Raw genomic sequence first — 23,182 nt, forward strand, 5'->3', positions numbered from 1 at the left:
AGTCAACATCTTGTTCCTAGGAAGACAATAGAAATTTCTCTTATCCCAAACTCAAGATACCCTATGGGCTCCGTAGACTCTGCTAAAGCTGTTTTTACAGTGGGGCTGTGATTTTTCTCTTCAGATACTCATTGTTGCAGCTCTGTTAAGTATTAAATACATACTCTGCAAGCATCATTGTAATTAACTGATGATGATTATTACATTTGGAACTGTTGCCAGGCAGCTCCCCTCTGTGTTAACAGAAGGCAAAATGAGTCTGGCTGCTAACAAGCTCAGTTAATTGCTTGCATGGAGGCTGGGAGCAAAGGGCTACGCCTGTTTCTATTCTATAGATGTTTGGGTAAATGCGAAGAACATCTGAACCCAAATTTTGAGAAACCCTGGGTGCTGATTAATAGAAGAAGATACACTAGTTAGAATGGAAGTTTTACATTCAGTGGAAAAGGCTGAACTGTAAATGGCTAAGATATTTTCTCAGAAATGAAAATAACTTAGACTGTGATCCATCCAGACACACAGGCATTACTCTGCAACCTTTATACGTCAGATCTCAGGGGGAGTTATATACATAGCAATGCATAAATTGCATCTTGATAAATTCACAGAATTGTTTAACCGGGCCACACGTAAACATGAGTAGCTCTTAACAGCTGAGTCAGCTGAATCCATGGGTTTGCCATTTGCACCTTCATTTAAGTGAAAGGGCTTATTAAAAATAGAACAGAGGGAACATTATACCATTAACTGTCTGGTTAACATACAAACTTAGGGGAAAGTCAAAAGTAATGTACACAATAGTCACACAGTTAGACTGCAGGAAGAAAATCAGTATTAGATCTCTGCAGGCATTGGGTCATGTACAGATACCAAAAGTAGGAGAAGTCAGAGCTACTTACTTGTTTGTGTAACTGTTTATGTAGCCAAGAAAATGTGTTACTCATATAAGGAGTTAAATAGGATCATGTCAGCTCAGCATTGCACACCTCTGCAAGGTATTGAACCATGGTGTACTAATTCGGATGATGTTAATTTTCTTATTTCTCTAGAAATGTGGTAATATATTACTTTAATGCCTGTTTCTAATGTTGCCAACCTGCTTTATTTTTGTCTTGCAGTGCCTGGTATTTTGCCTAAAGTTCTCATTCCTGCACTCGTGACTTGAAGCTCTCATATCTCTTTAAAAAGGATTGAAAAGGTAACTAACTATAGGCTGTGCAGAAGGTGCAGCTGTCAGGTGGTAAATTATAAAACCTCACCTCTAAATCTTACGGCTTTTTTTTTTTTTTTGCTAAGATGTTTCTGCAATTAACTATACCTCCTAAATATACCTAAATATACCTGCAGAGAGATATTTCTTGGAAAAGTAAGACTACCTGAAGTGAGAATGTCATGACATGGGGGCGTCTGACTCAGCTTTTGAATACCTGAAACAAACTATCAAACACAGCTTGAATTTATAATTGTATATGCTGGAAATAGGGTATTTGCAGATAATTTACCATATTTTAAGTTTCAATTTCTTAGACTTAAAAGCATGTTTGTTTGCTTTTAATTAATTAGGGTGTGATTTTGAAGGGTTCTGGCAAAATTGCCAAATAAACACACAAAAAGGAGGGACTTAGGGAACTGAGAATTACAGTTTTTCAATAAATCATCTTATGTTTTTCTTCCTAAAAGCATGATATGATGTATAAGAAATCTAGCACCCATTTTTCAAGAATAAATTGCTGCAACAAAATGTACAAAATGATTACTCCTGCATGTACAGTCTGGCTAGTAGTACAATTAAGAAAAACATTAAAAAGTCACATTAAAATTAATGCAAAATTATTGATAATATCCATGATTTTCAACAATTTTATATTTGATTTCCTGTTCTTAGATGGAAATTTTGCAAATGATTTTTCAAAACATGAGATAATAATAAAAATTCTGTTGCCTGACAGAAAACATTACTGCTTTCAGCATAAATAATAAATATTAAAAAAACTATTTTCAGCAGTATTTTACTGAACTAAATTGTTTGCATGTACTTTTCACACAGTAAAAAGATAAACGAAACAAAAAGAATTGCTTGAAATATGAAAGTTGACAATCAAGTAGTGACTGAGTTTCTTTAATTTTGAATTAGATCTCATTTTACCAGAAACATGTTTTCATGAAATAGTTATTCCTCTAGTTTTAAAGTGTGTACTACTCATTTTTCTCCTCAAAGCATGTATACCTTTTCAGGTATACAACAGGAAACAGAACACAGATTTGAATTGGTCAGTATCAGAACCTTTGAAATTAATTAAGGGGAGTTCACATTGTATTAAAATGAGTTTATAAGATTTCTGTTCAAATTCCATTGAGCTTTCATTTTATATGTGTCATAAACCTGCCTATTTCTGGGGCTTTTTGTGACGAATGCAGACATTTGGTGTGGTTCTGAGGCTTTCAGTCGGGCCAGTTCTTCTCAGTTGGGCCCGTGGCCAGGCAGGGCAGTGCTGTGGGGAGCTGGGGCACGGGCTGAGGCCTGGGGGTTGACATGGGATCCGGGGCCATGGGGAAGGCCTTGGGAGGGCTAAGCAGGGACAGTCAGGTCCATGACTGCCCCTGGGCCTTGGAACCCTCTTGATGCGTCCCCTGGGTGAGCTAGTGGTGCTTTACCTCTGAGGTGGGTCCCAGGCCATGCCTCTGCCTGTGACCCAGCAGAGCTGCCTGGCAAAATCCCACAAAACAACTGGGGCATTCCCCTTACCTTTCAGGAAGAAATCAGATGTTGTTTTGTGAATCTGCCTAACTAAAAACTTTAGGACTTGGCCCAAGCTGCTTTACAGACGTTGTGAATGGAAATTGCTTCAGTTGTCACCAAAGTGCAGCCATTTCTTGGGGAAAGCGTTGGCTGTTCATTTGCCTTTTGGAGTCCCTCACATCCATTTAGACCAAGTGGCCCCACATCCAAATGAGAATGCAAACAAGACTTACAGAAGCAGATCGTAGTTACATAACCTGGCACCTACTCAGGACGTGGCAGGTAGCATTCCCAACTTTTGTGAAAAGTTATCATTGTACTCCTAATGAGCATAAAGGGATGTGGACACCTCTGCCTTCTTTTAACACCATAGTTGGGAATTTGCTTCTCTCTGACAGAGTGGGAAACTTGCTTCCCACCCACATGCTTCTGGGAGCTCCCTGAACGTTCCTGAGAACCTTCTATACTGATCAAACTGTGTCTTTGTAACGGAGAAATTGTGCAGGAGGACAACCAGAATGACTGGAGGTCTAGAAAACACATGAGAAATGATTGAAAAACCTAGCTTTGTTTGATTTAAATAAGAGAGCTGAAAGATGTTAAAAAAAAATCTTCAAACCTTCAACAGGCTGCTACAAAAGTGAGTGGATATAGTCTATTTTGTGTTGTCATGGTGAACTGGACTAGAAACAGTGAGTGCAAATTGCAGCAAGGAACAAAGCAAAAGGTTTGAAGAATGGAGAACTGAAATATCTAGAAAATGCCCCCAAAACTGGCAAATTTCTGTCCCTGAAAATTTCTAAGGAGGTATTAAATGACATCTACGAAGAAGGGAAAAATGATCCAACAATTTATCTTCTAGCTCTATCATCTGTAATTCCATGACTCACTGTGTGGCTAATAAGATACAGTTTGAGATGTGCATATATATAATTGATGGCTCTATTTGTCTACAAAGTGATGAAATTTTGTACATCTGTTCCTGTACACACGTATATGTACGTATGTAAAAATATCAAACCTAAATGTCTGAAATATATGGCTAAATGTGATTTCACTACAGGAATTGTTGATTGTAACAAACTGAAGTATGTCATCACTAGCAGTGCCATTTTACCAGAGAAGGCACAAACACTTCGATCAGTCCTATCGCAACATTCAGACAAGATATGTACTTGAGGAATATGCAGCAAGAAAGTGAGTACTGTGTATTTCACATATGTAGCATAGAGATGCTTCTATTTTGGATAAATAGTTCTTAGAATCAAGATATTTACATTCTCCTCTTCCCCATTTGTGACTTACTCAGAATGTTAGTTTTCCAAGTCCTTCCACAGGGATGCTACTTGTCTGTATTCTCCCACCACCACAGCTAGACTTTCTAGCTATGCAGCAACTCATCTACACAGATCCTTTATCTGAGAATCATTTCTGTTTACTACCTCCAACTTGGAATTTCCTTTTTTTAAGCTCTGGTTGAACTCAATATGACTTAAGAAAAATTGCTATGAAATTAATTGGAAATCACAGAAGCATAATACCCATTCTTCCATATAACATGAGGATATTCCTTCTCCTAAGTTTGGCTATTCCTACTCCTGAAGTTAGCTATTTCTACTTTTTTTCCCCTCCGAAACAAAACAAAACATTTTTCTTTTATGTGAAATCTCAGAGTTTTAGTAACAAGATACAGGTTCTTTTTTATCTTGAAGCCTGGAATATTGAATCTTGGTTGCTTAAAAATCACTGTCCTCCCTCCTCAGTAATTAAGATGCCTAGCTAACTGTCCAGCTTGTCCAGATTCGCTTCTGAAAGAGGAGAGTTTATGAGGAAGGTTATGTGAAGTGTAGAGAGGCAGGAATATTTAGAAATAGACAGTATTATAAGGATTCTTTGTGCCTTGTTTCTTAGATGAGCTGGTACCCTCATGATTCGCTGCACAGTGAATAGCACTTGAAAGATTGGAGACTAAGTATAAATTTAATAGAACTGAATGAAATAAAATGCCTAACAATCCCCAATGACAAATGATGGGCATTAGGCCTCTGAAGGACAAGTGAGAATCAGAGCTACTAGGGCACTAGCATAAACTAGCATTCTTACTGAACAGTGCTCAGTCATGGAATTCAGCTCATTTAAAGTAATTTCTTTGACTTTAGCAAGTTCATGTTTTACCAGATCTGCTGGGTTATGACGGTGTCTTTTATATTTGAAGGGCTGCTTCTAGACAGGCTGCTTATTATGAATCATCTGGCTTGGGAAAAACAACATGTAGACTCTGTGCCAGGAGGGCACGCACCTTGGCTCATGAAACAATGCAAGAATCCAGGAAAAGGTAAAGCTCTGACCTGTGAAGTGGCTCTGGTCCCATTTAGTATCTCTCTTTTGCCAGGGCTCTTTTCAAAGTCGGCAAGACTGGAGTCTTCTCTGTCACTGTTCTTCACTAATCTATTTTGGCTGGAATACTAAATGACTGAGTGTCACTTTCAGTCTTATATTTCAACCCAGAGTTGTTCCCTCTAATCCCCAGCCTGACCCTTGAAAACAGCTTTAATACCAAAAGAAATTAGTATCTGCCTAGGATCCCAAATATTTTCAAACAGATCGACTGCACTATTATTGCATTTCTGGATTGGATCAATTTAAGCATTGAGTTCTTTCCATAATACCAGAGGACTTATCATCATGTCTCAATTACAGACTTGATATGAAGTCTTTGAGTAAATGTGCTGACAGCAATATTACAGTTAGTGAATTTGACTGTTTCTGCTCTGCCATGCTTTACAGTGACTGTAACAAAGACGTAGAGAATATGTGCTACAAGAATGAATTCTACCATCTTTGTAGAAAACATGTCAAGGGAATCGTACACATACATAGGGTTCTAGTACTTTGACTGTTTTGAAGGATATACTCTGGAAGTGGAATGTTCCAGGAAATCAAACTCATTTGCATAATATATTATTTTAAAAATAATCTTAAATTTTATCAATATAAAATTATACATGGCAGAACAAGGCTGGTATTCAAAGTACACTGAAATAGTAAAAATAAATATTTCAAAAAACACCAGAGAAATCATGGCTTGATTGGTGAAGTTCATATAAGTCTTCCCATTTGCTTTACTACATGTTGGGTTATACTTTGAGAGTCTAGAATGACAGTCATATTAAAAATTTCTGGTAGTCAGCTCCTTACTTTCTTGCTATTGGCAAGACAGAGTACCATAGGCTGCTTATAGAGTCATCAGGATTGAAGGAGCCTGAGCTAGCTCCTCCTAAAAACTTTGATGAACTTTTTATAAGAATTTTGAAAAATTTGTAGAGTCATTGCTTCCTCTTGGATTAGGATAGGCAGATAGACTCTAAGAATAATTCCTAAACTAGATTTTACATCCTGATGATATTATTTCAGAACCCTCAGCTGCCTAATGTGTATGAGTGATAATCTTAAAGCTTCATATTGATTACTCTTATCTTTTTTCTTGTCCTACAGGACTCATGAACAAAAGTCTCATGCCAGCGAAGAGAAAAGGACCCGGTTTGCCAGTGAGTTGTCGGCTTTGGAAAAAGAGATTCACACAGCCAGGCACCGTGCTAGGGAACAACTGGATAGACTTGCTATACAAAGGATGGTACAGTACTGAAGTTTTTTTGTTCCTATGCAAGCACAATTATAAGATATACTAAAATTTAGGTCTGTGTTTCAAGTATTGTTAGGGATTTAGCATCTTTTAATCCTGTGGATTTAAAATTAAATCTTTTATCCCCTTTGAGTCTGGTGCTGAATTCTTCCTTTCTTCACCTGCTTTTATCATTTTGCCTTTTTTAATAGGTAGAAGAAAATATGGCTATGGAAAGACATGCTGTTGAGGAAAGAATAAGTCGAGCTCCTGAAATCCTGGTGCGCCTGAGGTCTCACACTGTCTGGGAGAAGATGTCTGTGAGTCTTTGCTTCACTGTACAAGGATTTCCCACCCCTGTTGTACAATGGTAAGAGACTGGCCTTATCCAGGCCTCTAAAAATGTTGTTAATCTTTTTCCATTTGGAAGCTATGGCATAACTGATAAGTGTTGCATACATAATGGCTATGTTAAAACCCCTTTTTAATCCTCATATATGTGCTGGATTGTAGCACTCGATACCACAGTGGAAGGAGTGGGAGGAAAGCTGGCCGAATGGCCCTGTGCACTGTGAGAAGCAGAGCTGGGTATTTCAGAAGGCAGTCTGTGGAAGGCATTCCAGTCTTTTTGGCCATTCATTTTCCTGAAGATGAAGTAGCAAATGTCCCAATACACAAAGCTCACAGGCTACTTGCTAAGCCTGGGTAAACTTGCACAGCACCATTGCTGTCATAGACAATTGTTTTCACAGACTGCCTGTGTGTTCACTTTGTGTCAGCCTCTGTTGAGGTGGAAAGCCATGTAATATCCCTGAAGCTGCCTAAGCACTGTCCTGTATATGGGACATCCACAGAGCAGACTGTGAATAACTAACCCGAGGCACTATTCTGCTGCTGTTTCTCTTTTTTGAGCTTAAGTGCTTTATTGCGATCAAAGACAAAATTTCCTTCCCATCTTATGTCAGGGATACTGGATTGGAAAATTCAAGTCACGTCCTGTCTTCTCTCTACTGCTAGCTTTTCTCGTTTGGCTCCACATCTCTTTCCACATTCTTACTGCAGGGGTGACTCTCCTTCACTTTCATGGCCCAATGTGTATCTATCCATACACACTGGAAAGTACACAGGTAGAGAAAATTTATAAATATATAACTCAGACGGTAATAAATTATACCTCTAAGTAAAAATCAACTGAATTATTACAGTGAATAGAAGCTGCTTATTAGTTCATTTTTTTCTTGATTGTCAGGTACAAAAATGAGGAATTGATTACACCTGCAAGTGATCCAGCAAAGTACAGAGTTGAAAGCAAATATGGAGTACATGTGTTGCATATAAACAGGTAGGTTATTCTGAGGAATTCAACAGATTTTTATACTCTACACAAAATATTTTATATCAAATACAATAAAACAATCATACGAATGCTGCAAGAGAGTTGTTAAATTCAACAGTCTTCTCTGTTGGTACTCACATTTAGGCTATAGAAGGTTCACTAAATAGCTGGATATTAGATCATGAAAATGAAATGAAAAAGAAAAATTAGATATTTCTATTATTTAGCTCCAGCGATATACAAGAAGGTAGCAAAATAGAGGTAAGTAGCCGAAAGAAGTAGTTCCTTTTATATTAGAATTTTATTTTCTTGGCAGTCAAAGTGGAAAGTTGTCTGTATATTTTATGATCTTGTCATGATGAAACTATTTAAGGTAATCAGAAGTTTAGATGGTCATGGCAAAGATACCCAAACATCAGTTTTTGTTTTATTATATGGTAGGTTCTCCTTCCTTTTAATCTAGATTTGTTTGTTCTCCAAAAAGAAGTGTTAAGTTAAAGAAGAGAAAATATATAATTTAATTCATTTTATTTTTCACGATGATGTTAATCTTGCAGTATAGAAAATGCCTGTGTACAACAGCTTCCTAAAACTAATACTAGATTGTCTTAAACACTGAAATATCACCTGTTACCTATGACTCAGTACAAGATTTTTTAAAAAATATAAATACCCAAATTAAAATGAGGACATAACAGTGGTATTCAAAAGGAAAAATTAACATCTAGAGAAGAGACACACAAAAAAGATATTTTTAATTTCTCCAGAACATGAGTATCAGCTGTGTTCACATAGCTGGAATCTTTGTGGCTAGCACTTGTCTAGCCAAATATTCATCTTCTACCTTGTCTTCACGTGTCAGCAGTGGAAGCAGCCCTGAGCACAGCCTTGTGGCATTACTACAGAAGATAAATGTGTCATTCCTTGTACTTTTGGGAAGGACTATGCAACTTTGTCATCCTGAAATGAAGTCCATCTTGACTCTCCACCTTTCCATAGCATATGCCTGTACAGAAATTCTCAGCCAGAAATACTCTGTTGTTGCTTCTTAAGGGATACTTCTCAAGAACTAGTAGTACTTACAGGTACCTCTGAGATACTCGAAGTCTTCAGCTTCCAGGACATGAGTAACTTGCTGACTGCTCTCTGTGACATATCTCAGCACAGCTGTTTTTATCCCACTAGTATTACTTTTGTAGGTGAGAGCAGGAGGTTAAAAGATAAAAGCAGGTTGTCCTCCTGCAATCGTCTTCCTTGCAGCAGGGAAAAAGGAAGATGTTCTCCTCTGTATGGGTGTGAGTGACAGTGAGGAGATGGATGAAATTTAGGTGACTTCTTGACAATGAATGATTGTGCTTGTGTTTATCTCCCTTGGTTAGTGTTCAAAAGTGGCTGCTTGGTGAGTCCTGGTGCTTGATATGTAGCATAGTTCCTTTTTGTGACATTCTGGGAATAAATGGCTTTTTGAAGAAATGAGGATCGGTGTGGATGGTGGTTTCTAAGCATCAGTAACCATCAGGCTGAAGGGTGATATTGTCTTATAACCCCTTGGAGATTTTTTCTTTCTTATACTGGTTATCAGTCATGTAGATGGCATTCACAACCAGCTTTGGGATTGTTCAGACATACCTTAGAGTCATTTATTGGCACCCACTCTGATTCCCACATACACTTATCATCATCCACTGCTTACTAGGTGCAGATCTGTATGTATTCATACACGGTCCCTTATGTTCAACCAAGCTGGCATATTCAGAGACTGTTGCTGTATTTCTCTTTCATTCTCTTTGGTAGTGTGATCTTTTTGCCAGCTAAAGATGCCCAGCTGCTCTATGACAGGTCTCCCTTCTCCACTTAAAACATTGGACATTGGACATAAAACATTGGACATTGGAGGATTATAGACCCAGAGCTATGATTTATTTACCATAGATTTATACAGTTTATTAAATTTTATATATATATATATAAGCTTAAATATAGATCTTTATTACTAATGTATTTTATTTCAAAATTTGACTATCAACTGTGTTGTGCTTCCCAAAAGATGGGAAATCAGCTTGCAGGACATGGAAAAATGTTTTGATAGTGTTTTACATTACTAGTATCAGTGGTATTAATATTAGGCAATGAAATGATATGTATTTGGTTAATATATATGTATATATTATTAATGTTTTAAGGATAAACTTGTATCAATTAACTCTGGATCCTCCATAAATATCTCTATACATGCATATTTGAAGTATTATTTTTTTTCCTAGAAGTAGAACAGTTAGGATTTTCTACCTATCCACTTCTTCTGTGCTCTTCTCAGCTGTTCATACCGAAGTGCTGAGCTGCATGTCATCTGATCCACAGCCACTCAGAACGGCCTTGGAATTTCTTGGCTACCTTTTTAGTGCTTCAGTGAAGCTTAGGGAGTGAACTTTTCCTTCTGATGCAAGTGTGATATTTATTCCTATGAGTATTCCTTGATCCCAGTGGAAAAATTCTTGAGGCACCAAAACCAGAACGTCATTTTGTCATCTTAAAGTAGTAACTGGACACAATTTCATCCCTCCCATTTGCTGTCTTCCAGGGCCCATAAGCCTATACAGTAACCAGATCATTTTCATTTCTCTGTCTCATATTTTTATGATGCTTTGTGCTCAATTTACCACATTTTCTGCATTAATTTAATGCTATCGACATCATATAGCGCCACTCTCTTGCTCCTTTTAGGCTTCCTCAGCTGGGAGCCTGGGCTCAAGATCTCCATTGTGCAGTAAAAAAAAAAAAAAAGGATTTGAAGCTTTTATTACAATTTTTGCACATCTCACAGTTATAGGAGCCTGCACTGAGGTAGTGGTTCATTTCATCTTCCATCTCACTTCTGATAGGTGATTTGGAGAAGACTAAGTGGAATTCTCTCAGGGAAAGCTACTGGTAGCTGAAGTGATTGACACATGCCTGAAAATGTGTGGGTTTGGTTAATATGTTTTCCTTATCCCACCTAATTTAAACTAGAGATAGGCATATAATCCAAGAAAAGATTTCTGTATTGGAGATAGTTGAATATACCCTGTTGCTCTATAGCATGGCTGAAAAATATTTTGTATGTTAGTGTATATCGCAGTACATCCTAACATACTGAATTTCTTATTTGGTACTACTTGTTTAGCCACGGGTTTGTTTGGTTTTTTGTTTGCTTTTCTATGATGCATAGGATAGTTTTTTCACTGGTATGACAGTTAAGTTGTTCCTTAAATGAATCATTAGGCTTTATGCAACTGTGAAAGGCTATATTATGTTTCATAGAGGGGACAGCAGTATGCTCCAGTTGTTCCTGACTCCCTGCAATGAGCAGGCAGGTGAGCTGGTGGGAGTTGGATGGTAGAATAAGCAGAGAAGGAAGCTTGATTTTCCAGAGCTCTGTCAGTGTGATGTGGCTGCACACTGCCACTTGTACAAGGCTCAAAGATTGGCAGTGTTTTATCTTTTATTAAGGCCCTCTTCCTTTCCTGTTTCAGTAGGTCATTGCTTAAATGTTCTAATTGCGGCAAGAAAGGGTTCGTGGTTGCATCAGCAAAAATGTGTGGCAAAGCCAGCAGAGTGCAGTGTAATACCTGCTGCCAGAAGGCAGAGCTAGCCCCCTAATCAAGCGCTCAGCTCCTAAGCACTGTCAGCATTGCTTTAAAAAAAAAAAAAAAAAAAAAAAAAAAGCTTAAAATGGAACGAGCCTTCTTTTCTAACTATTGTCATTTAGCAAATGACACTATGCAGTCAGTACAGTGCTATTTTAGTTTGATTAGGAACAAAAGGCTTAAAATGATTTAAAATGGAAATACAGAGAATGAGGGCTGCCCTTTCTCCTGCGGTGGGTGGAAGCGGGACGGAGTGCAGGCACTGCGGCAAAGGCAGTCCTCCAGTTCAGGAGGCAAATCCTGGGAGCTGTGTAGGGTTGATTGTGTGGTGATAAACAGTAGGTCCCAGGGCTTTGCAGATATGCAGTGTCAGTGTGTGCGTAGTCAGCATGTATGGTGTACTTCTCTTCTTTCCTCGCTGAAACGCAGGCAACATCCCCCAAATGAAAAGGTCTGTGATGTTCTGGCCTGTCAGTCACTGTCCCCTATCAGCTGCAATAACTGGGAGCCACTGAGATGAGCTTGAGGAAGATGCAGCCACAAAATAGAGCTCCCCTATTCAATAAAAGCAAAAGCCAACCAAACAAAAAGAACAAGTCCAATTCAGTCTGACTGGAGAATCACTCTATGAGATGGTGTTCCTGCAGAGTACTTCCACATTTTGGTGTCATTTAAACATTACACCGAAAATTTTGTCATTTGAATTCAAAGGAGGCAATTTTAACTCTGTGTAATTTACTACGTTGTGCTTCCTGTTCTTGACATGCACCAAATTGTGTTCTAATTCAGGAAAAATGTTACTTCACTCTCAACTCCTGTGTTTAAATCTACACAAGGCAGATGGATGAATACATGCATTTTAAACAGATGTATCTGCCTGGGGAATATTCCCCGCACAAACATTAGCACTTCAGAACCTCATGTGGATTCAGGGCAATTTAATTTTCACGAAAAGTATTCGTACCTTGGGACAGATACAGCTCTGCCCTCACACTTCATGCTATCTAAATGTACTCTATGCATATTTTATCTGACCTTTGTAAAGGTTGGAAAACACGTTCTTCATCATGATGCAAGAATAACTGTTGGAGAGACCACACCTTTCCTCCTGGGTACTTCAAATATGATTTCTAAGTTGTCTTGACTCAGTGCACTTTGCAGTGCTATTAGGAAACTTTATTTCTTTATTTATTTTCAGCATAAAAGGAAGCAAATAGTTTTTAGGATAATCCTCAGTCGAAGTGTTATCTGGCACCAAAGAAGAATTAGGGCTTGAAGTAACTTGCCATCCTGTTCAACTTTTTTTCAGAGTGTATATTACACCAATGTGCTGTGTAGACCTTACCCACTAATGCCATACACTTCCAACACCAGGTTTGAAGGCAGACCACTGAGTATTAGGCTATCTAAGATGATTTGATTTATCCCCTGGTGAGCTAGGTTAGAGATCATAAGAAGGAACCATAAAATGCTTTCAAAGCAGTGACCTCCAGAAAATAGGTAGAATTATTAGGATCTCTTAAGTAGAAGAAAGTGCCTGGACTGGGGACTTATTTTTATATGTTCATAAAAAAAGGACCTTGTTTCTCATCATAAAACAAAAGTGTTGTAAAAAAAAAAAGTGTGGTCAGTCAGTGGGTCAGTAATTCTTCTTTCTTTTTTACCCTCTGATAAAACTAATTCTCACTCCATCACTAATCCAGACAACCTCTGTCAAATAGTTGCTTTCAGACACTGAGCTGGTTGGGTTAAAAACAATCCTTTTGTGAATCTCCTGTCTGGAGACTTTAATGATTATTTTTTGTTTCCTCTACTTTGGAGACCCTCACAATCAGGGAAATCATGAGAGGCATTTTGCTGTTCCTTCTGAGATGGCAAGACAATGGGGAGGGGACTGAGAGTAGCACAGCTACACATCCATTTGAAAAATTAATCAGGTATTTGGCATTTTGCTTCCTCGTTTTAGGGAGACAGCTTTGCAATTCTTACACCTCTAAATTTCTGAGGTTTGGAGTGGTCAAGCAGACTGTGGCCTCACATTTGTTCAGAATATGCTTCTAAAGTTTTTGGGTTATTTTTATGCCATCCGGTGTTTAATCATAAATCATGTTTCAGATACTGAATCCTGTGTAATTCTTAAGGTAATTAATTCCTATTGACTGTTTTAGCTGCTGTTTTGCTAGAAAATGAAGCCAACACTGAGAGCAAAATATAACTATTTTAAAGTGATAGTTAATCAGAATTAAGCTCACTTTAGATACACTGTTATTTTGTTCTTGTGCCAACGCTCTGTAACAACAAAATGTTAAAGAGCAATTAAGCTGTATTTGATGAAGCAGAGCAGCCTGAAGTAATGCTTTGTTTATGTAAGGGAACAGCCCAGTACGGCAATGGTGGGGCAGTCATCCATCACTCAGATATAGTTTGGGGGCTGTAAGCTGCCTAACTTGTGTACAGCCAGGGATGGATCAACACTGCACCTGCAGCATGGCTCCCCCAGCACACGTGCTGCTGGATGGAAGTGTGCACTGTGCTCCTGGAGGGTATGGCTTCTCCAGGAGAAGCCTGGACACCTAGGCTGGAGGAAGACCTTGTGCACCTCCATAGTCTTCAGGTAGGATGGTGAGGGGGCTGGACAGTGGGCAGGAGGACAGGAATCCTTTATAGGGCATGCATTTGGGGACATGCAGTGTATGCTATACCTCCCTCCAGTGACTAGGAATTGCTGTCCTAGACTTTGCCTGCCATGGTAACCTAAAAACATCCTCTGACACAGTGGCCCCCTGGCATGGGATGCACTATATCCATGCTGCTCATCTTATCTTTCAGGACAGGGCAGCTACATCCAGAATGTTTTCTGGGAAATGAATCCTGCTGTCTCCTGAGCTGTGCCCAGGAATCTTTCTGGGGACCTGTCACACACCAGGGCATGTCTAGGGCTGTTCTAGCACATCAACGCCAGAGTAATCAAAATACAATTTCTGGGGACAATCCCTAACACTGTTTAATATATATTTTATTATATACGCAGTATAGTATGTACTATATACTATATATACCTCCTTTAAAGTATGGATTTAGTGCAGAGTAACTGGTACACCTTATTGTTCCACTACAGTCAATTCTGCAATGCCCCTTTAAAAAAACTTTTGACATGCCACATTTGCTGTTAGCTTATTTCATTATAGCAAGGCACTGTATTTGGCTGTGAAAAGTGTATGAATTATGTACATGTCAATATAGAGACATTACAACGTGACTTAGGAAAAAATCCTGTACCACAGGTTTATCTTGCTTTTGGCATCTTATAATACAAACATTAATACCGTGAAACCGGAATAGGAAAAAATTGTTCTTGTTTTTAAGTTAGTGTTACCAAATCCAACAACTTTCAAGCAAGTCCAGAAATCAGTTAAGCTTTATGTAGATTTGTGAAAAGGTATGGTCATTTTTTAAATCCTTCCTGAAAACCCCAAGATATTGAATAATATTTAGCTTAGTATTTCAGCTGTTCTATAGTGTTTTTCAGACTTTTCCTATACAGACTGTAGTGGAGCACTCACAGGCTTCATATTCTACAGCAGGCTTTCTGGTTAAGTGGGTTAATCTTAAGAGTTACTCCTCTGGCTTTAATAGTTAATTGTATGATAGACTTGGTATTTTGCTGCTTTATTTTGTGAAAATTGTGGCCGAAGGTTTACCTCTAGGAGGAGCTGTTACTCCTGTATGTTTAGGGAGGTAACTAAAAAGAGAGCTTTTATCAAGCTGTATTTTAGGCATCACAGTACAGATAGTATCATTTTTGTGATATGACATTGTCCAGAATATATGCAAGAGCTGGAAAACAGGTGTCTGATGTGACTATCACAAGTGCTACATGGCCCCAAATTGGCATCCTGTTATACAATTTACATCAAACACTTTTACATATTCTTTCTTCTTTCACACCTGGAATACACGACCTCTTAGAAGACAAGTACAACCATAATTTCATCCCTTTCATCTGGCAGTTGCCAAGAAGATACAAATTCGTTCTTTTTAGAGGAAACTAAGTGTATGCAGACATTATATCTCATCAACAGAAATTCCTGAGAGTGTCTCTATTAAATGCACTGGAACTACACAGAAGCAGGATTTAATTGTATGTATTTCAGCATTCTGATTAACTGATGGCTAGACCTATTAGAAATTCCAAGAAATAGAAAAAAATCAATAATCTTGTTTGACACAGACATATTTTTGAATACTTGGCTAAAGAAAAAAAGTTCAAGAAAAGATATCAAATTGGGCCAAATAAAACATTTTGTTTATTTAAAACCAAAATATTGGAGTATTTCATATTAGAGTGTTTAGTATGTTTCTAAAAATAAAGCAGAAGTAAATTCTGAAATATTTTTGAATTGAAATGTTAATTGTGAAATGTCAAAATGAAATATTTCAACTTTTTCAAAATAATTTTTTCCTCCAGACTAAGTTCCCTCCCTCCCTCCCTCCCTCCCTCCCTCCCTCCCTCCCTCCCTCCCTCCCTTCCTTCCTTCCTTCCTTCCTTCCTTCCTTCCTTTTTTTCTTTTTTGGGGGGGTGGGGTGGGGTGGATATCACTCTACCTAAATCTGTATTTAGAACAATCTAAAGTATTTTTAATGTTTGTAGCCAATAGGGAGTTATATTTATATTTATTAGACACATATCACATAAGTTTATTTAACTGTAGTTTCATGTAATTGCACCAAAAGTATATTTGCATGTAAGGAATTAGTTTCCTTTCTTTTACCTCAATTTTATGTCATATCCATGGATGTAATACTTCTCCTGACTGAACCCATTTTAAATAAGTAAAGAATTGGGAAACCAAGGTTTGGACTTGTATCTTAACTAGACATATATCTACTAACATAAATTATCCTTCAAGAGAGGATGCAGTAAATAAGACATTCCAACACTGGGCTCTATGTTGCATGAATTAACTATTATTTTATTTTATTTTATTTTATTTTATTTTATTTTATTTTATTTTTTATTTTATTGTCCTTACATAATAAATATATTTTCTCACTAAAAATAAATAAAACCAAAATTTTTGTGCCCGTAAAGAATTTAGGTCATATTCCATGGTTTTGTATCATTTCACATGTACTGCCTAAAAAGAGGTATGAGAGAGGCAAAAAATACCTGTATCTACCTGCTGGGGATAGCCACAGAGGGATGAATTTTCTGCAAGCATCACATCCTTTTCTTCCATGTCTCTTTCTTAAAATATGTGGCAGAAGAGCAAGACAAATTAAGAAGGTTACATAGAGAAAGGAAAGAGCCAGACTGGCATATTCCAGCTATCTCCTTTTGATCACTCTCTAAAGGTCATTTCCAGTTTGCTTAAGTTAATGCAGCCCGCACACTAATCTGTGATAAAACTACTGCAAAACCAGTACCAGATTTCTGATTGTCTTTCATCAACTTCTTGCACAATGTGATGTGAGCAAAGAACTTTATACACTTTGCTTAGGGTTGACACAGCTTGGTTTGTAATATTGATCATTAAGAGCATTTGTATTTGCCTAGTCATTTATTTTCCCATTTTCCCTTTTCAGAGCTGATTTTGATGATTCTGCTACTTATTCAGCAGTTGCAACAAATGTCCATGGGCAGGCATCAACCAATTGTGCTGTGATTGTACGAAGTAAGTCCTACTTCATGATTAAAATAAGAAATAAATATTATGTTCTTGTCATTGAATCTTTATTGTCTGTATTTTACAGGGTTCAGAGAGGGTGAAGAGCCTCACCCAGCTGGGATAATGCCCTTCCACTGTAAGCAAATATATTTTTTTTGCTTAGATAGTTTGTACACCCTTATCGTTAATAAAAGCCAGAATAATGTTTTACAGATGAGAAAATAAAATATGCTTTTTTTCTTCTGATTTTGCTCTTTAAGCACTCAGTAGCAACCTGAGCTGTCCAGATGCTTTTTCTTTCCCATTTGCATCTCTAGATCAGTATATAGTATACTAGAGAGTTCTATCTCCTCTTCAGATTCGACAGTAATCCGTTTGTTATAACTAGAAGTTACTTAAGAATGTTTTCATTTTCTCATGCATAGTGCCCCTGTCATATGATGTTTGCTTCACACACTTCGATGTCCAGTTTTTGGAGAAATTTGGAGTTACCTTTGCAACTGAAGGTGAAACACTGACCCTTAAGTGTTCTGTGTTGGTCACCCCAGAGCTGAAAAGACTACGGCCCCGTGCTGAGTGGTATAGAGATGGTAAGTTAGCACATTGAATAGAAGCTATCTGGAAAATGCTGGAGAAAACACTGATCAGTCTTGGAACATGAGATTCACAGAACTAATTTCAGAATAGAGCAAATAAATATCTCTAGTTAGAATTTACAGACTTGATATCTTTCTAAATTACATTGCTTTGTCCACCTTTTCTTGAGTGCACATTTACAGCAAAGGAGGTAATCTCATATTAACTAATAACACAGTGGTTAGAACATTTACTGAGTAGGTGGAGAACCAAAGTCAATTCCTAGATTTGAGCATAATTTATAATTGAATGCTGTGACCACTGAACTGGAGGGTACTCACAAAGCAGTAAATTAACGTTTGAAGCACTGAAGTGTGGGCGTGGTTCTCTCCTTCCATCTTGCTCCACTATCGTGAATTTTACGTTAACACATATTTAATTTATAGTTCAGAAATACTTAGAGGAATCAGGCCTGAAATACAGGCTTTTGCTCTGCTGTGTAAGTACCACATTTGTAGGCCTTTGTCTCTTTTGTCAGTGAAAAATTATGCTATGCCAAGTGAAACAGTCTTTACTGGAAGTACTGAAAAAAAGCATCCCTGAAGCATATTGCAGTGTTTCATTAATGGTATACCAACCCTGTATGAGTAGTATTTGTTCACCATCCACCCCCCCCCAAAAAAAAAAAAACAAAAAAACCATATAACTACCTAATTAAATTTTAACAGACAGTAGGCTATCATAGGTATTCAGTTTACAACTTTTCACCAACTACAGTCTCAGTGTAGGATCCTAAAGTCAATATTCTGGGGATTCAAGTGAATGGTGAGACCTTTCCCCAGAGGGACAACATTTGGGAGTAGCAGACTCCCAGTGCTGGTATTTGGACTGGTCCTAGACAAGGTAGTAAAATTCCATAGCTAACAAAATGTGGTGCATAAACAAAGAAGTATTAAGAAGATTAATAAGGAAGTCGAGAAAATTTGAGATTAGGAAAATCAAAAAAGGAGTCATTGCTGATAGTTATACCTTTTGTTTCATGCACATAGTTTTACATGAATTTGATATTAAATGAAATTATGAAGTAATAAAAATGGCTGTTTTGTTTGGTGAATAACTTAAAATACAAGACTCATCCTTGAACCCAGATTCTGTTCCCACTGAAGTGCACAGGGGTTTGTAAATTGCTATCAATAGACTCTGAGGTGAGCCATTATTTTCAATGGTACTTTTACTTTGTCTCCTACTGGACCCAGATTCTCTAGGTGCCAAATCTCTGAACTTTGGTTTTGGGAACTACAGCCATAAAGAACTACTAATTTTCAAGGGATGCCCCATGTTGTTTGAATTTTCATCCACTGTGAAATGTTCTTGCACTAGTTGAACAGTAATTTATCCCTTCAAATTAGTTCTTTATGATGCCAAGATAATTTCTTCTTGATATGTAAAAAAGTTATGATCTATTTTTCCCCTTATTTGCCGTAAGATTACCTTCCCCATGAAAACCTGAGATGAAAACATGGTCTCTTTGAAGGCAATGGTATTTTACTAGTGAGTCAGATAGACTTTCATCCCATTATTCTATTTATGTTACAGGAAAATATGATGATATGAACAAGCTTAAGATTGTCTTTCCTTGTGATCCTGCATGGATCACAATATTTTGAAGAGGTGTACAGATGTATCAACTGGCAGAACTTGTTTCCAAATACAGCAGGAATTCTTGAGCTATGAACCTTTGCTATGTGCTACAATTCCCTGTATTGGGTCTCTTGAGAGCTGGAGGCAATGCATAAATATAAATGATGAGAAGGTTAATAATTTGTTCAACATTATGTGCTTTCAATGTTCTTTTTTATTTTTATTTTTTTTTCTTTTGAGAGGTAATATTTAATTCTACTCTTGTATTAAGACAATCTGTATTTTTCCTAAGATTTTTCACTTTTTATTAATCAAATAATAACAACTAAAGCCCTGAGATGGATCTGTATGATTTACTTTTAATAATTATACACAAGAGAAATATGTGTTTATCCAGTATTAATAAGCTTCACTTGAGTGAAGCTTATTGAGGTTGTCTACTAGACTCCTAGGGGCATATAAGTCAACTGAATCAAATCCTCTAAAGTGTTTTGGGATTTGACAAACATGAGTATGATGTCTACAATTCATGGCCCACTTAGAACAATTTAAGATACTGAAAGAACTAAATCAAAATAATACTTCAGGAATATATATCCAATCTTGATGTGAGTTCAGCTGGTAAATGGAGCTTTCTGTTATTGATCTCTAGTGTAATATAAACATTATAAAGCTATACAAACCAGCATTCTGCAGTTATTTATACTGTAATCTAGAATAAAAAAATTTAATTCAGAGAAAAAAATCACAGAGTGCAGAACTGAGCTTATATTTCAGTAGACCAAAATACATGACGAAGAGAAACTTCAACTTATAGTAATTCCCCACTCTATATGCGATTTTTCAGCAGGTTGTTTTTCAGCAGAACAATGTTTTAGGAAAAATATCTCATGTAGTGAAGTCAGCAAGTGAGGGTTGAGTCACGCTGAATCTGAGTGATAGTCTCTTCCAGGTTAGTTCCTTGGTAAATTCTGATAGGGGTGACAGAGCACAACATGTGAGTAGACCGGGGATTTGATCACCACAGTGAGGCCCTCGTATTGTAAAATTATTGTGATCACAGGTAGATAAATACCTGCTCTATTAAAACCTGTGAATACCTTTACTCTTCTTCTTGGCTTATCATCTTCTTCTTACCTTCTCTTGTCATCCATCCAGACTGCATTAAAAAAGAGTCCTCTTACTTTCTTAAGGAGTTTGGTGTTTCTTTGACCTTGTGTGAAGGAAAGAAGTTTTTCTGCTCTTAGCAAACACAACTGGCTCCATAATTTCTGGTTTAAGGTGCACATAAGCAGTGGGAATGGATGATTCTGGCCTTAATAGACAAAACAGGTTTTCCTGCCGTTTCTATATATTCAATCTAGAATGTCTATGATTCCACTCAAGCCTGGAATCTAAATAAGTGACCTGCTATTCAAAGCTGCTAGTTGTTCAACTTCATTTTTTCTTCAAGATTTTCCACAGAAATCACACTTAGTTAAAGTTTCTAGGTGGAGACATTTTCTGATTTCATTTAAAGTACTTCATGTCTCTCTACACTTAGTAACTGTACCATTGTGACATGACAGAAAGGGGACACGCAGATTTTCTATGCAAGGATCTCATGATAAAGGATCTCGTGTGAACAAATGTGACTGAATTTACTTTGTACTCTTCTCACTAAACAACTGTATGTTTAGGTGATCATGTAATTTACTGCTGTAAGTTTTAGTAGTGTGTCTTATAGATGCTTTATTATCTGAACATGTTTCATTTTTTATACTTTCTTATGCAACTCAGCTGGTAGCTGGGAAACCTGATTCCTTTACAATCATTCAAGAGCCTGCTCCAGACTGTATTTAAGCAATAGAGTAATAAACATTTATAGATATTCAGCTTCTTTAAATATAATTCTGCTGCATCAATTAGAATAAATTAGTATGCAATAGGTCTTAGGGAGTTAAGTATTAAAAATAATCCAATCAATTATTAAAAAGGTGATATGAAGACAGTCTCTTGGCTAGCATAAAATATCCTGCCCATTCTTTTGCTCAGGTTTCACTAGGCAATCAGATTAATTTGCATTAATCATGGGTCACCACCTCTCACCTGTGAGAAATTCAAATTTAATTTCATTCACTGCTCAACAGGCATGCCTTGAGGATTTAAATTTAGTGTGTATTTATAGCAGTCCAGATTAAACTGAAATCTTGTCTCTTAAACTTGGAGAAATAAATTGAGTAATCTGACATTTGACCTGAACAGGTAGCAAAACTTATTAATAGTGAAATGAAGTTCCACCCTGCATTCATTACAGGGTATGACAGGTTTTCACATAATAGTTTCAAAATGTGGATAATATTTTTCTCTGTCAGCATGTGCAAAGTGTCGGTGATGGAAATTCTGCTGTTGGCATTACATAGGGTATTCTGAGACTTCATATTCTGTAAAATTCACTGAGGAAACAAGTTTCCTCAGCTTGAGTTTTCATAGCATCAAAGTACTGTCACTCTGAATAAAGTTATCATAAAGCTGGCATAGTGGGTACCTCTGATTAGCACAGAGCTGCACAGCTGCACCAGGACATTTGCAGTTCTGGCCAGCGTGGTGATGGGTCTGATGGGTCTTCTGTTCCAGATGTGCTGATAAAGGACTCCAAGTGGACAAAGCTGTATTTTGGAGAAGGCCAGGCAGCTCTGTCCTTTACTCATCTGAACAAGGATGATGAAGGTTTATACACCCTGCGTATGATTACAAAAGGTGGAGTGAATGAATGCAGTGCATACCTGTTTGTCAGAGGTAAGGTGTTCATTCCTTTCTTGGGAGAAATTAAAAAGAGCAGTAGAAAGAGCTATTTTATTAAAAAGTCACATGTAAATAATGAAGCAGAAAAGAAAGCTGGCATTGTGGTATTCCATAATTGTTAGATGTATACAGTAGTCTGTGCTAGAAACAACATAGTCACTTTACATGAGTGGGGAGCTTCAAAAGGACATGCTTCTGATGTTATCTTCCTTCCTGGGGAACCAGATAAATCATACTTATGAAGAAAGCACCTGTTCCTTTGTTTTCTCCTTTCCTGATAGGAACTAAACATCTTCATATGGCACCAGTACTCACTGTGACTGTTTTACTTAGAGATTGCTAAGTGGGAATGAGTCTTGTTGGGCATTCTCATAACCTGTGCCTGGCCTTAGGAGGAGGCACGGGACAAAGCAACAGAAATATTCCCACCAATGTACCAATCACAGTCAGCTTAATAATCAGAGAAAAGAAGCAAAGTAAGAAATTAGCTCATTGAAGAAATACAGTTTTCACAAGAGACATAGTTAAAAGGAAGATAAATGTATTAAAATAGAATAAAGGTCATAATTTGCCCTTGCATTTGCATGTACAACTCCCAGTGAAGGGAGAATGAGCTCCCACATGCACCTCCAGGTAAAACTTAGTTTTTCCTTTTAAATTCTTTTACTGGAGGATGAAAACAACTCTAGCTGAGCAATGCTTTCACTCTCTTAAATACATTGGACAGCGTGTTCGGCAGTGGCAAGCTGGAGCAGCCCCACTGAAGCCATTAGAGCTGTACTAATTTTAAACCTACAGAGATCTGGGATGTTCTTGGAAATGTATTGTAAAATGCTTGTCTTGCAGAAGTGTTTTCCAGACAGTTTGCATGGAGCAATGAATGTTTTTTTTGAATGGTCATGATCCATCTTCCTCACAGGACTAGCACATGGGCTTCATCAGCTTTGCAATATGTCCTAAACAAGCCACCCTTATCTCACTGGAAACAATTTGCTGAAGATTTTTAGTTCCCAATTACCTTCTAAGAAAGGAACTACTCAAGTGAAAAATGCTCACTAATGTATACTAACTTTCCCAGAAGATTTTTGCATATTGGTGGGTCAATTTTAGGTATCTCTATGTTCCATTTTGCAGTTTGTCTAATGCATTCAAATGCACAGAACCCAGGACTTGAGCTATGTCCTCCAG

At 37.4% G+C, this 23,182-nt stretch overlaps 1 protein-coding gene across 6 annotated transcripts in view; it reads left to right on the forward strand.

Annotated features, from left to right (window-relative positions):
- Nucleotides 1-23,182, forward strand: part of MYOM2 (myomesin 2) — an 83,998-nt gene that overhangs the window by 7,966 nt on the left and 52,850 nt on the right. For all 6 annotated transcript variants that reach the window (XM_083831296.1, XM_083831297.1, XM_083831295.1 and 3 more), the window contains exons 2-11: nucleotides 1,119-1,198; nucleotides 3,804-3,937; nucleotides 4,956-5,075; nucleotides 6,236-6,374; nucleotides 6,575-6,732; nucleotides 7,612-7,704; nucleotides 16,911-16,999; nucleotides 17,079-17,129; nucleotides 17,419-17,583; nucleotides 21,827-21,988. In XM_083831296.1, coding sequence (XP_083687422.1) covers nucleotides 3,831-3,937; nucleotides 4,956-5,075; nucleotides 6,236-6,374; nucleotides 6,575-6,732; nucleotides 7,612-7,704; nucleotides 16,911-16,999; nucleotides 17,079-17,129; nucleotides 17,419-17,583; nucleotides 21,827-21,988 — 1,084 coding nt within the window. In that variant the 5' untranslated portion in view covers nucleotides 1,119-1,198; nucleotides 3,804-3,830. The remainder of the gene's footprint in view (nucleotides 1-1,118; nucleotides 1,199-3,803; nucleotides 3,938-4,955; nucleotides 5,076-6,235; nucleotides 6,375-6,574; nucleotides 6,733-7,611; nucleotides 7,705-16,910; nucleotides 17,000-17,078; nucleotides 17,130-17,418; nucleotides 17,584-21,826; nucleotides 21,989-23,182) is intronic.

The sequence above is a fragment of the Anser anser genome (genome assembly GCF_964211835.1).
Source record: "Anser anser genome assembly, chromosome: 3".
NCBI classification, from domain to species: Eukaryota; Metazoa; Chordata; class Aves; order Anseriformes; family Anatidae; genus Anser; species Anser anser.